The sequence below is a fragment of the Canis aureus genome, chromosome 2 (assembly GCF_053574225.1).
Source record: "Canis aureus isolate CA01 chromosome 2, VMU_Caureus_v.1.0, whole genome shotgun sequence".
NCBI lineage: Eukaryota > Metazoa > Chordata > Mammalia > Carnivora > Canidae > Canis > Canis aureus.
In genome coordinates, this window is record NC_135612.1 from 37,233,699 (window position 1) to 37,249,286 (window position 15,588).

The window sequence follows — 15,588 nt, forward strand, 5'->3', positions numbered from 1 at the left end:
TCCTGAACTTTATAATGATTGTTTCAAGATGCCATTTGAATAAAAACATTCTATTTTAGAACATTAGGTAGTGTATATATATTTTTTTAATTTTATTTATTTATTTATGATAGTCACACAGTGAGAGAGAGAGAGGCAGAGACATAGGCAGAGGGAGAAGCAGGCTCCATGCACCGGGAGCCCGATGTGGGATTCGATCCCGGGTCTCCAGGATCGCGCCCTGGGCCAAAGGCAGGCGCCAAACCGCTGCGCCACCCAGGGATCCCAGGTAGTGTATATTAAGACAAAGTTTTCAAAGTTTTCCAAGCTCAGCTTAAAAATCCCCCCTTAATAGCAGCTTAGCCTCTATTCAAAGCTCATTTTTTTTGAGACTTTGGTGCCAGTAGTCTTTGAGAGTGACCCATCTGGTCCTTTTTCTTTGGTTGTTTGGTCATCTGATTCCTCTTTCCCCTGCATGAATGGAGTGGCCTCAGGGGAACCAGCATATTTGATTTTTGTTTGGAATTACTCACCCTGCATGACAGTTAATAGTGAGGCATCCACAGCCTCTTGATTGGTGAATTCTTTGGATAAGAATTGATACGCAATAAATATGGCAAAGGTGCCAGTAAAATGGGCTGAGATACTTACCGATAAAATCAGGCATCATATAAGAAGAGAGAGGCAGTTTAAGAATCTGGGAAGCTGAGGCATATTGGGTGAGGGACTAAGAAATACTGAGTCTGTAAGCCAACAAAGCCCCACAGCTCCCACATTCTCTAGGAGCTTTTTTATGTCCATCTCTGTCCCATCTGGCTGAACCATCCATACTGAAAGATTGCACACACATTTCCAATAGCAATATTCAGCTGGTCTAGCTGATCCTGGACATGTAGATGAGGGAAGAAGCAGCATGGTGCCTGTGCTCTGGAAATATACCAGTGAGTTCCTTTTGTGGTTCAAATAATTTATACCTACGGGTCACAGCTGTATGTGTAAGTAATTTAACCTCTCAACCTTATTTACTTCATTAGGATTATAAGAATAATTATAGCAATGACTTCACAACATTGGTCTGAGAATTAAATTAGTCCTTTGGAGAGTGCTTAGTAAATGGCACAAACTCTGTAAATGTACTGTGTCTTTCCTAAATAGTCCGGACAATCTGGATCTCATAGAATTTATGTATCTGGTATATTTTCACCCTCAGCCAAGAGAAGAACATTCTGCAGTTGATGCATACAACATTTTGTACATTTTACATTAGATAAATTGTTAGAATTGTGCTGTTCAACTCCTTTGCTTGTTCAGTTACTGAAAAGATGTATGAAAATTGTCCACTTAAATTTTATATTTTTCTTATTATTTATTTTTGATGCTGTTTTTAAATGAATACAAAATTGGAATAGTTTTATTTTCCAGGTAAATTATAATTTAATATTCATATACTAACCTTATTTATCTCCAGCAATCTTTTTTTTCCAGCAATCTTTTTACCCTTAATATCAACTTTGTCTATTACAAAAGTCACAGCATTGCTATTTATTTTTTCATTCTATTACTTTTAAGGTTCTGTATTCTTATGTTGTAGGTGTGTATTTTAAACAGCATACAGTTTCATTTTAATTTTAATCAAGTCTGATAACCCTTGAGTTTCAATTTTTAAGCCATTTTCACTTAATCTGATAGTGTGTAATTCCCATATTACTATGTATTTAGTTTTTGTTCCTTTATATATTTCACTTATCTTTCCATTCTTATATTTTGACTGATTTAAATATTATTCTATTTTCTTTTATAATTTTGTCATGTATATATTGAAAACTTTTGTCAAAAGCCCCTTTCTTTGAATATCTAGAAATATTGAATACAAAGTACTGTGTATCTGAGTTCAGGATTGATTGTGCTATTATAAGGAATAATGACATTGTGCTAAACTGCACGGGAACACACATTTCTGTATTTATAATAGAACAGTGAGCTATTAATGCCATCACAGGAATTACCAATGTCCTATTTTGTAAAATTTCTTTATCGGTGTCTGCTATAATTGACCAGAGCCACTTTAATTATCTGTTGTCATTAGATACTATTTACTGAGCCTGTGAAAAGGACAGAACAATTATTCACACACCCCACACTCACACAACAGCAAATCATATTGCCTTTCACTTCCAGCTTCCAGCTCTTCCAGATAGTATATGGTGTATCCTTTATAAATATTTTTGATCATATAACTTTTTACACATTTATATGCACATATATAATTCTTAAATAAATACTTCCAAATATAAGTAATTTCACATCAAGCTTCACAGGATAAAAACATGTAAACATACACACCTGGTTCTGGTCAAGTTAAACACAAAAACCACAAGGTAACCACATGTTAAAGAGTGCACTTGAAGGGGAATGAGGGAAGGAACAGACATGTAAACAACAAAGGTGAGCAGCTGTACCACAAAGGCCCTGCGAGGGTCCATTTCTTAAGGCTGTAGTAGCAAAAAGCTCCTTGTTCAGTTTAGACTTCTCCCTTCACCCTGTCACATTTATTCTTGAGGGACTTCAAAATGAGTGTGGAAATTCTGTAAACACTAGACTAGAACTGAGTCAATCCTGTTGAAAACAGAGATGACAAAATAAACCATAAACTACAGTCATATTCATTTCATCAAACAATAACGTTAAGGACTTTTTGTTACAGTTCACCACAGTAAAGCACTATAACCTTGAAATGGGGATGGAAGAAAACAGATGGATGCTTTATAAAAAGGGTTTCAATAGCCTGTGAATGATAGATGTGTCTATAAACAGAAAACAAGCAACAGCGGATGGCAGAGCCTTAGCACACTAGACCACATGCCACAGCATAATGCTACAGATTCAAACTGAAATATTTTTTTCCAGCTCATAATGAAGCAAGTCCCACTGGTCCTTTGAAAAGAAATCTCATCATTTCCCAGTGAAATAAAACACTTAAACAACAGATTGGCCAGCCGAAGCATGACAAGCTCTTTTTTACTGCTTTTAAAGGGCATCTCACCCTCTCGCACCTGAGTAGGCTCCGAAAATTGACCGCAGTGAGCACCGGATGCCTCAGCACTCAGCCTCTGAGGATCCTCTCCCAGGCCCTCTGGGTCTGCATGCTTGTAAAAACAGTTATCTCCAAATGGGCAGAAACCCCTGCCTCCTGCGAAATACCTGCAAGTCTTGTTGCTCATTGCCTCCTTGTATTGCTGAATAAGTTTCTGCTTCTCTTCCTCCTCCTCCACCCAGAACTCACTGGGAATCACAAAGTTGGAGGTGACCCTGCACTGTGGACAGGACTTGACGATCCTGTTGCCAAACTGCTTGTCAGTCCTCCACCTGCGGATACACCTAAGACAGTAGGTGTGGGTGCAGTTGGAGAGGATGCCAAAGCGGCAGTCACTGGGGTTGGCTTTCTCATAGACAACCTCCATGCAGATGCCACACACTTTGTCCATACTTCGCTGAACTGCAAACGAGAGCTCCATATCCTTCTCGTGTGCTTCAATGCAAGCCTTTATATGGTCTGCCCTCTGTGCAGCATCCACAGGGTGCAAGACCTGAAGCCCACACATATCACATATCTCTCCATGGACATACATACAGCTCTCCCCACGAAAGCACTGCCCCATAGCCGCATCTCGGCAAAGCTGCTGCCCACTGCCCACTGCAATCTGTTCCCTCTCAGTCACTGGGCTCTGCACAGAAGCCCTGGGAACAGAAGGGATCATGCGGCCCCGGTAGGGTTGCCCAGGAACAAACTCAATGGCATTCTCCCAACCTTCCACACCAGCTCCTCCGGCAGCTTCAAGGCCTGCATTGTCTCTCTCAGCTTCAAAGAAACCCCCTTCAGCAGCTAAGCCAATCGCAGGCAAGGAGCAGGCGAACGCAACAGAGGAGGCTTCAGCCACTTCCTGAGGCAAGGTCTCAATATGCGCAGCCGTGCTAGGGCTTGGGTCTGCGGAGGCCCCAGGCGGTGAGCCAGGGCTCTCCCCAGCCTGCAGCCGGCCCGAGAGGTCATGGGAATAACGACAGTTCTCCCCCTCCTTGCAAAGCCCATGCAGAAAATACCTGCAGGTGACTTGCTTTGTCCAGCTGCCGCTGCTCCGGCCCTGCAAGCGACTGGGCCCCGCCCCTCCCCCAGAGGCCTGGGCAGGCCTCCGACGTGACGCACGGAGGGGGGCCGGGCCTGCAGCCGCAAATTGCCGGAAGACCGGGCGCATGTGGAGTGAAGGCCCAGGTGCACCCTCCCCTGCCACCTCGGCCCCCGCAGGTGCCCCAGATGCCTCAGAGGCTTCAGTGGGAGCTGCAGGCTCTTCCATGGCAAATTCTTCTCCCCAGATGGTACCGGAACTGCTCCGGTGTCTCTTCCTTTAGGCTTGAGGCCCAGAGAGCCCGAGCTGGTACCGGGGTCTCTTCCTTACGAAGTGTGCATCTCTTTTCCTTCTCCCCCTGCTCTCTTCCTGTGCTTGTGGGTTCCTACTTCCTCCTCTGGGCAGGCGCGGCGGACACTTCCTGTGGGAGCAACGTCAGCCCGGGATCCACTCTGTTGTCTGCACAGTGTGTACGCTGGATGCGCTGGTTCCGCATCCTCCTTTGTTCTCGGCTGCTGGGCTGCCCCGCCCCTTCAGGCCTCTGCACCTGCTGCTCTGCACTCCCGCTGCCGGATCGCAATCCCTCCCGCTTGCAGTCTCCTCTGGAGGACGTAATTACAGATCCTTGAGGTTTTGATTTCATGTCTCCCAGTATTCATTCAGACACATTGTATTCTATTGCTTTTTTTGTATGGTCTGTTTTAAAAATCGTAATCCTCCCCCTGCCCCAGGTTTATTCTGGAACGTCACACCCATACACTTTATAAATCCTTTTTCTGCTCGCTCCATTTTATGTCTACATAGGGCTTTGTGTGCATGCTCCTACCCCCCCCCCCCCCCCCCCCCCGTGTTACGGCTGTCACTGTGGAAAGCTTTTTCTTCGCAAGACATGATTTCTTTTGGTCTCTCTTCCGGAAAATCTCACAAGCTGATGCTGGAAATGCTTTTCGCCAGCGAGACATTAGCAGGGAGTGCTTCTGATCAGAGGCCACTTCAGTGCTTTTCAGATGTCTTAGTTTATTGGATTTTCCAATTCTGTGTCCTGCTGTGCAGAAGCTGCTGCCTTTGTCAGATCCTGATGCGGGCATAATTAGCCACTGTCCCCTGTGTGACCCTGGCTTTTATTTTCTCCTCGCTTGACTCATGGTGGCCCTTTGTTTCTCTTTATTTCCCTGAGGTTTGTCCTGCATTGTGGCAGGCCAGCCGTTCATAATGCATGCTCTATCATCCTGCCCAGAAGTAGTGCTTTTTAATTTTCTCTGTGAGCTCTTTGTTGTTTTGGAAATATGTTTCAGTAGAATGGTTTAAAAAAAAAGAAAAAAACCTCCTCTGCTAAGATTACTTATCATGGATGTACACTGAATTTTATCATGTAGTTTTCTGCATTGAGAAATGATCTTATGTTTTTTCCCCTTTACGCTCTTAATGTGATTACTTGCACTGACAGACTTCCAAATATTTAATTTACCATTTTTTCCAAGAGTAAATCTGCATTACGATGCTTTATCATTATATATATATTATTGGATTTTCTTTGCCAAAGTGGGTTTCTTGGAATTTAGTGCCTAAAACTTAAAATGAGGGTGCCTGAATATAGCAGAGGAATCAGATTGAAGCAAATAATAAAAAACAAACACGAGGTAAGGGTAATGAATCAGTGTAATCCTTTAAATGAATTACTGAGAGCTAAATTTCTGGTGAAATTTATTTAAAAATGAAGGAGCCTCAAATAATATCAGAAATTTTAAAAATAGGATATCATTACATTAATAACATGAAAAATCATGAGAGGATATCAGAAACAAGGCTGAGCCATTAAGTGTGAAAATTTATTAAAATTGATCATATTTCTAGAGCCACAGCTATTATTAAAAATAGCAGGAGCAGTAAAAAGAAATGCCCTATTACATAAGTTAAATATGTAACTAAAAGTAGTCCTGTAAGTGAAGGATTTTAAAGCTTTCCATCTGAAATAAATAGGCAAAGTGCTATATTGTCAATCCTAGCCAGTGCCATGAGTCAAGCAAATAAATAAAATATTTTTTAATTGTAAAATAATTATTAATAGGAGAAAGCAGAAAATTGAGGAAAAATATTGATAAACCATGAGGTTTAATAAGCACATGTAGCAAGGACATTGGATAGAAGTGTAGTACACCAAACAGTTGTATTTCTATTTCAGTTAATATACTTAAACACTTAAAATTCATAACATAACACCATAAAAGGTTAACTACCCTAGAAATCAAACTAAATGAAGTTGTAGAAATTAAAGTCATGTTTTATTTAGGAAGATTTAAGTAAGCCAGGGGATATCCTATTCATGCAGTAGAAGCTAAGCTCAATATTTTCAAAAGGTAAACTTTCCCTCTTTTGGTAATTATGAGAATATTGCTGTTTTCCACCATGAATGTAGGAAATCTTGGGGATTTTGAATTCCTTCTTTTGTATTGTTACTGGGTTTTGTGTTGGGGATGCCAGTTCTTCCAAAGTCTAACTTGCTTTCTCTCTCCTCTCATAAATGCATTGGTTGCTGAGTATTCTTTTGACAGCCCCAAAGATTTTCATAGGAAAAAAACTTGGAGAATGGGTTTATATATCAGGCTTTTTACAGATTCACAAACCTAACAATCTTGATTATCAAACTATTATTTGTTAAATGGTAATATGTTCCCAGCAATATGTTTAATTTATATTTGATCCACTTTTTATAGGTCAGCACTGTCCAGTAGAATTTTCTGTGATGATTTGATGTATATGCTATTCAGTATTCCAGTTTGGTAGCTATTAGCCCCATGTGGCTCTTTTTTTTTTTTTAAGAGCTAGCACAAGAGAGAGGGGGAGGGGCAGAGAGCAAGAGCCTGAGAATCTTAGATAAGCTTCCTGCAGACCTTAATCTCATTACCTTGAGATCAAGACCTGAGCCAAAATCAAGGGTCAGCTGCTAAACTGACAGAACCACCCAGATGCCCCAGGCCCATGTGGCTTTTGAGTACTTGAAATGTGACTAGAATGACTGAGGGACTGAATTTAATTTTAAATTTAATTTAAATAGCTACATAGGGCTAGTAGCTATAATACTGGACAGTGAAGTTCTAGATTGTATTAGACCAAATATCTCCTCACAGAAAAAGAAACATATTTTATTTAAATTCAGTTTTCCAACATATAGCGTAACACCCAATGCTCATCTCATCAAGTGCCCTCCTTAGTGCCAGTCACCCAGTTACCCCATCCCCCTCCCACCTCCCCTTCCGCAACTCTGTTTGTTCCCAGACTTAGGAGTCTCTCATGGCTTGTCTCCCTCTCTAATTTTTCCCACTGAGGAAGAGAATCTCTAAAGCCTATGCAGCAGGCATGGGGCAGCATTTATTTTCATACACTCACTTGTGCGGTTGTCAATTGTGTTCATGTCCTACCATCCATAGTGAACTATATCTTCTAGTTTTATAGTGCAAATATTCCATATATGCTGTTAGAAACTAAAATTGTACTGCATGATTTTAAATATGTGAGATTGAATATCTATAAATAGGGGAGTGCATGTAGAAAGAATAAGCAAATACTTCCCATTTTGGTCACATATCTATTCTCAGTGAATTTTCTCTGACTGTAATAGTCCTGTTTTGTCCTGCTTTTTGTCTTTTTGTTTTTTAATATTTATTTATTTATTTATTTATTTATTTATTGGCACTGATGTTTTCATGTAGTCTCTGAGAATACACATCTGATCATGTCTTTAGTTATTTGGCTCAGCTGAGGGCTCTTTTCCCAAAAACCCACTTGGCCTCAGGACTGGGACCTGAGACCAATTTGTGCACACAGCAGTTTTCAGGGCAACACAGGAGCTCCTCAGTGGTCAGGATTTAGATGTCCAAGTGGAATGAATGAAAACAATGGCTCCACTGAGCAGGCTGCACTAAGCACTTAGGTCACAGAATGACAAGGAGGGAGGTGATTTATAGCACTGCAGGGCTGAGGCACAGCCCAGGCATCATAAGAAAAGCTCTAGAGGCAGGATACTAGTTCAGAAGTGGACTGTAGGAATTGATAGAAAAAATCCAGAAGGCTCCACAGTCTTTTATTCCAAGTAGCTCAGGCCAGCTGGTCTCAGCCCCACTTACTGTGATGTGTCCATATTTAAAACACACATATTTGTTTCAGAATAATTTCCCTCAGCAAACCCACGTGCTTCAGGTCCAATGTTTAGGTACTACTGTAGAGATGGGAATTGAAATAGGGGTCTAGAATCAGGCATCAGGGATTCAAATCTGAAATACAGAACTTTCTGAGGGATTCATCTTGGGCAAATTAATCACCTTTTTTTTTACCTCATTTGGCAGATAACAGGAATAATAGCAATAATACAAGTGATTAGCTCACAGATTTTCTGTATTTTTTTTTAGGTTTGCTGTATTAAAGGAGAAAATTCTTATAAAAATGATTGGCGCAATACCTGTTAAAAGTGATAGTCTTTGAGATATCCATAAATTTCTTTTGGCTTTAAAAATCAAAGAAATTAGAGAGAGACAAACCATAGGAGACTCTAAACTATAGGGAACAAACTGAGGGTTGCTGGAGGTGAGGTGGGTGGAGGAATGGGGTAACTAGGTGATGGGCATTAGGGAGGGCATGTGATGTAATAATGAGCACTGGGTATTGTGTGCAACTGATGATTCACTAAATTCTACCTATGAAACTAATAATGTATTCTTTGTTAATTAATTCATTTAAATTTTAAAAAATCCATGAAGGGCACATGGGTGACGTGGTTGAACATCTGCCTTTGGCTCGGGTTGTGATCCTGGGGTTCTGGGATCAAGTCCTGCATCAGGGCTCCTTTCAGGGAGCCAGCTTCTCCCTCTGCCTGTGTCTTTGCCTCCCTCTCTGTGTCTCATGTATAAATAAATCTTAAAAAAAATAAAACATCAAAGAATCCTGCAATTAAAGTCTCTTAGTATGTCTATATGTTTTCTGCTATCTGGATACAGCAGTAGTCTGTCTATAGGATCCCAAAAAGTTCCTGGCTCATGAGAGGTAATGAATGAATACTTATTTTCTAACTGATAGGCAAACTTACTTTTTTTTAATAATAAATTTATTTTTAATTCGTGTTCAATTTGCCAACATACAGAATAACACCCAGTGCTCATCCCATAAAGTGCCCCCCTCAGTGCCTGTCACACATTCACCACCACCACCCGCCCTCCTCCCCTTCCACCACCCCTAGTTCATTTCCCAGAGTTAGGAGTCTTTATGTTCTGTCTCCCTTTCTGATATTTCCTACCCATTTCTTCCCCTTCCCTTCTATTCCATTTCACTATTATTTATATTCCCCAAATAAATGAGAACATATAATGTTTGTCCTTCTCTGATTGACTTATTTCACTCAGCATAATACCCTCGAGTTCCATCCACGTTGAGGCAAATGGTGGGTATTTATCATTTCGAATGGCTGAGTAATATTCCATTGTATACATAGACCACATCTTCTTTATCCATTCATCTTTCGATGGACACCGAGGCTCCTTCCACAGTTTGGCTATTGTGGACATTGCTGCTAGAAACATCGGGGTGCAGGTGTCCCGGCGTTTCATTGCATCTGAATCTTTGGGGTAAATCCCCAACAGTGCAATTGCTGGGTCATAGGACAGATCTATTTTTAACTCTTTGAGGAACCTCCACACAGTTTTCCAGAGTGGATGCACCATTTCACATTCCCACCAACAGTGTAAAAGTGTTCCCTTTTCTCCGCATCCTCTCCAAAATTTGTGGTTTCCTGCCTTGTTAATGTTCCCCATTCTCACTGGTGTGAGGTGCTATCTCATTGTGGTTTTAATTTATATTTCCCTGATGGCAAATGATGCAGAGCATTTTCTCATGTGCGTGTTGGCCATGTCTATGTCTACCTCTGTGAGATTTCTCTTCATGTCTTTTGCCCATTTGATGATTAGATTGTTTGTTTCTTTGGTTTTGAGTTTAATAAGTTCTTTCTAGATCTTGGAAACTAGCCCTTTATCTGATACGTCATTTGCAAATATCTTCTCCCATTCTGTAAGTTGTCTTTGAGTTTTGTTGACTGTATCCTTTACTGTGCAAAAGTTTCTTATCTTGATGAAGTCCCAATAGTTCATTTTTTATTTTATTCTTTTCTCTTCGTGGATGTATCATGCAAGAAGTTACTGTGGCCGAGTTCAAAAAGGGTGTTCCCTGTATTCTCCTCTAGGATTTTGATGGAATCTTGTCTCACATTTAGATCTTTCATCCATTTTGAGTTTATCTTTGTGTATGGTGAAAGAGAGTGGTCTAGTTTCATTCTTCTGCATGTGGATGTCCAATTTTCCCAGCACCATTTATTGAAGAGACTGTCTTTCTTCCAATGGATAGTCTTTCCTCCTTTATCAAATATTAGTTGACCATAAAGTTGAGGGTCCACTTCTGGATTCTCTATTCTCTTCCATTGATCTATGTGTCTGTTTTTGTGCCAGTACCACACTGTCTTGATGACCACAGCTTTGTACTACAACCTGAAATCTGGCATTGTGATGCCCCCAGCTATGGTTTTCTTTTTTAAAATTCCCCTGGCTATTCGGGGTCTTTTCTGATTCCACACAAATCTTAAAATAATTTGTTCTACCTCTCTGAAGAAAGTCCATGGTATTTTGATAGGGATTGCATTAAACGTGTATAATACCCTGGGTAACATTGACATTTTCACAATATTAATTCTGCCAATCCATGAGCATGGAATATTTTTCCATCTCTTTGTGTCTTCCTCAATTTCTTTCAGAAGTGTTCTATAGTTTTGAGGGTATAGATCCTTTACCTCTTTGGTTAGGTTTATTCCTAGGTATCTTATGCTTTTGGGTGCAATTGCAAATGGGATTGACTCCTTAATTTCTCTTTCTTCAGTCTCATTGTTCGTGTATAGAAATGCCACTGACTTCTGAGCATTGATTTTGTATCCTGCCACACTGCCAAATTGCTGTATGAGTTCTAGCAATCTTGGGGTGGAGACTTTTGGGTTTTTTTATGTAGAGTATCATGTCATCGGCGAAGAGGGAAGTTTGACTTCTTCTTTGCCAGTTTGAATGCCTTTAATGTCTTTTTGTTGTCTGATTGCTGAGGCTAGGACTTCCAGTACTATGTTGAATAGCAGTGGTGAGAGTGGACATCCCCGTCTTGTTCCTGATCTTAGGGGAAAAGCTCCCAGTGCTTCCCCATTGAGAATTATATTTGCTGTGGGCTTTTCGTAGATGGCTTTTAAGATGTTGAGGAATGTTCCCTCTATCCCTACACTCTGAAGAGTTTTGATCAGGAATGGATACTGTATTTTGTCACATGCTTTCTCTGCATCCAATGAGAGGATCATATGGTTCTTGGTTTTTCTCTTGCTGATATGATGAATCACATGGATTGTTTTACGAGTGTTGAACCAGCCTTGTGTCCGGGGATAAATCCTACTTCTGCTGGGTGTAGGATCTATTTGCTGTTTTTTCTCTAGCTCCTTTAGGGGTAAGGTTAACTTTTGTATTTGAGTTCTTTCCAGTTTTTGAATGGATGTTTGTATTGTGATGTATTTCCCCCTCAGCTTTTGCTGCATCCCAAAGATTTTGAATGGTTGTATCTTCATTCTCATTAGTTTCCATGAATCTTTTTAATTCTTCCTTAATTTCCTGGTTGACGCTTCATCTTTTAGCAGGATGGTCCTTAACCGCCACGTGTTTGAGTTCCTTCCAAACTTCTTGTTGTTCTAATTTCAAGGCATTATGGTCTGAGAATATGCAGGGGACTATCCCAATCTTCTGGTATCGGTTCAGACCCGATTTGTGACCCAGTATGTGGTCTATTGTGGAGAAAGTTCCATGTGCACTTGAGAAGAATGTGTATTCAGTTGAGTTTGGATGTAAAGTTCTGTAGATATCTGTGAAATCCTTCTGGTCCAGTGTATCATTTAAAGCTCTCGTTTCTTTGGAGATGTTGTGTTTAGAAGACTATTGAGTGTAGAAAGCGCTAGATTGAAGTCACCAAGTATAAATGTATTATTATCTATGTATGTCTTAACTTTGATTATTAATTGATTGATATATTTGGCAGCTCCCACATCAGGGCATATATATTGAGGATTGTTAAGTCCTCTTGTTGGATAGATTCTTTAAGTAAGATAAAGTGTCCCTCTTCATCTCTCACTACACTCTTCGGGGTAAAATTTAGTTTATCTAATCTAAGGATGGCTACCCCTGTTTTCTTTTGAGGACCATTTAAATGGTAAATGGTTCTCAAACCTTTTATTTTCAGGCTGTAGGTGTCCTTCTGTCTAAAATGAGTCTCTTGTAGACAGCAAATAGATGGGCCCTGCTTTTTTATCCAGTCTGAAACCCTGCCCCTCTTGATGGGGTCATTAAGCCCATTCACGTTCAGAGTTACTATTGAAAGGTATGGGTTTAGTGTCATCATGATATCTATTCAGTTCCTGCTTTTGTGGATTGTTCCATTGGACTTCTTCTTAAAGGGGAATTTTAAGAATTCCTCTTAAAATTTCTTGCAGAGCTGGTTTGTAGGTCACATATTTTTTCAGTTCCTGCCTGTCTTGGAAGCTCTTTATTTCTCCTTCCATTCTGAATGAGAGCCTTGCTGGTAAAAGTATTCTTGGTTGCATATTCTTCTCATTTAGAACCCTGAATATATCCTGCCAGCCCTTTCTGGCCTGCCAGGTCTCTGTGGAGATGTCTGCTGTCACCCTAATACTCCTCCCCATAAAAGTCAGGGATTTCTTGTCTCTCGCTGCTTTAAGGATCTTCTCTTTATCTTTGGAATTTGCAAGCTTAACTATTAAATGTCAAGGTATTGTATGGTTTTTATTGATTTTAGGGGGGGATCTCTCTATTTCCTGGATCTGAATGCCTGTTTCCCTTCCCAGATTAGGAAAGTTTTCAGCTATCATTTGTTCAAATACATATTCTGGCCCTCTGTCCCTTTCGGCGCCCTCGGGAACCCCAATTAAACATAGGTTTTTCTTCCTCAGGCTGTCATTTGTTTCCCTTAATCTATCCTCATGGTCTTTTAATTGTTTTCCTCAGTTTACCTCTTTGCCATCAACTAGTCTTCTATGTCACTCACTCGTTCTTCCACCTCGTTAACCCTCTTAATTAGGATCTAGTTTGGATTGCATCTCATTCAATTGATTTTTAATTTCTGCCTGATTAGATCTAAATTCTGCAGTCATGAAGTTTCTTGAGTCCTTTATGCTTTTTTCTAGAGCCACCAGTAGTTGTATAATAGTGCTTCTGAATTGGCTTTCTGACATTGAATTGTAATCCAGATTTTGTAACTCTGTGGGAGAGAGGACTGTTTCTGATTCTTTCTTTTGAGGTGAGGTTTTCCTTCTAGTCATTTTGCTCGGTGCAGAGTGGCCAAAAACAAGTTGTATTGGGAAAAGGAGAAAAAGAGAGGAGAGAAAGAAGGAAAGAAAAGAGAAAAAGAAAAAAGAAAAAAGGAAGAAAAAAAGAAAAAAGAGAAGAGAAAGAGAAAGAAAGAAAGGGTGGGGGAAGCAAACAGAAATCAAAAAGCAAGAAAAAAAAAAAAACACAGGGGCGTATCTTCTGATTCTGTATACTTTAAGTCCCTTGACTTCCCCTGGAACTTGTTCCTCTAGCTGGTCTTCTGGGGGAGGGGCCTGTTGTGCTGATTTTTTTATTTTGGTGCTAACATTTTATTAAGGGAAATAAAACACTACACACAACTCTAAGATAACATTCAAGAACAAAATGAACTACATGGGTGAAATATTGCCCATCACAATTCCCACAAAGCTACCACCACAGAGTCAAGAAAAACTCATCTCAGGAGAGAACACAGTATCCATTTGCAGAGCACACAGTGGGTACTCCATGCTGAATCCCCAAATGCAGACATGTGTAAACCAAAGAGAGCTTAACATCTTAGATTTTATTTCCATTGCTGTGACAAGTGCTCACTCAAATCTCCCTCCATTTCATAGATAATGTATTTCCAGAAGAACAACTTGACATTCCACAGGGAAGAGTACCCTTTGCCACAGCCCATGGATTTCCCTAAAGAAAAGTACAGTGTGTCTGTTGAGGGGTGGACATCTGAGCACAACCCCCAGGAACAGGAGAGGCAGCACCCTGTGGACCTGAAATTTTCCATGCAATGCAGCTGAGCAAGCGCTGATTCCCGAAATCAGTCCAGGAGTGGCCACGTCCTCAGGTCCACAGACACCCCGTCAGGATGCAGTGGGGTGGAGGACGAGTGTCCGAGGCCAGGAGCTGGCTCATTCGCTCTCAGTGTCTTCTGAGGATAGGACACCTGTAGGTCATCGTGGAGGATACTCCAGGGGATATAGTCACTTGGGAGAGCTGTTCTGCCCCCTGCCTGGTGCAGAGCTCAGTGGGGGTTGTTTACCCCGTGAGGCCCCAGGAGGAACAACCACAGTGGCGGCGGCCAGCTCTGGAGCCCTGGATTCAGCTCCTGCAGTAACTACGGAGCTCTCCGTCTGCAGGGGCCTGGATGCTCCAGGGGCAGGGGCGGGGCCGCTGATCTGCTCAGCTTGGGCAGGAGTGTCCTTGCTGTCCTGGGCCCTCCTGGCCTCTGCCTGTCCCGGGGGCAGGCCGGATCCTGGGCTGTGTCCCCGGCGCCCTGTGCTCCCGGCCTGCGCTGTTGGATTGGCGCTCCAGGCTGCGCAGCCCCCTCCGCGGAGCCCCGCTCCAGCCCCTCCAAGCTGCTCCCGGGTCCAGCCATGTGCGCTGCAGCCCTTTAGGATGCACTCTCCCCGGGGCACAGGTGTCTGTTAGTGTCCCCGGGAGCCTGAGGGCATCCCCTCCCTCCTGGGGTCCTGCTCCAACTCCCTGCGAGCGCCTTTCAGCCCGGGAAGGTTGGTGCAGCTCCTGCTTCTCCAGGACGGGGCTTTCCCATCTTGGGGACACTCGCCCCAGCCTTAGCCCGGCTCCTCGCAGGGCCCCTCCCCCTTGGATGCCTTTTGTTTCTTTATTTCTTTTTTCCCGTCTTCCTACCTTGACAGAAGCGCAAACTCTTCTCACTGTTGCAATCCAGCTGTTCTCTCTTTAAATCTCAGGCTGAATTCGTAGATTTTCATGATGATTTGAAGGTTATCTAGGTAATTTGGTGGGGGCAGGTGACTTGGGGACCCTACTCTTTCGCCATCTTGCCCCTCCCTACTATCAGGCAAACTTACTTTTATTTTGAAATTTACAAAGGCAGTTTTTGCCAACTCTAGTTTAGAATTCAAACTTACCTTAAGTCCCAATAGTTCAATTTGTTTCCCTTCATAGCTGTATCTTGCAAGAAGTTGCAAACTTACCATATTGTATACATTAAATATATGCAGGGTTTTATATATCAATTACACTTCAATAAGCTGAAAAAAGCCAAGTTTAAAGATAAAGATATATATATATATATATATATATATATATATATATATATATATATATTTAAGTTTAATTTT

General features: G+C 41.5%; 1 protein-coding gene across 1 annotated transcript; it reads right to left on the reverse strand.

The window, feature by feature from the left end:
• Window positions 1-272: 272 nt before the first annotated feature.
• MKRN3 (makorin ring finger protein 3) lies at window positions 273-4,606 on the reverse strand. The gene is given in 2 exon segments (XM_077868728.1): window positions 273-2,924; window positions 2,927-4,606. Coding segments are annotated over 2 exon segments (1,464 nt in total). The 5' UTR covers window positions 4,329-4,606; the 3' UTR covers window positions 273-2,862.
• Window positions 4,607-15,588: the final 10,982 nt, after the last annotated feature.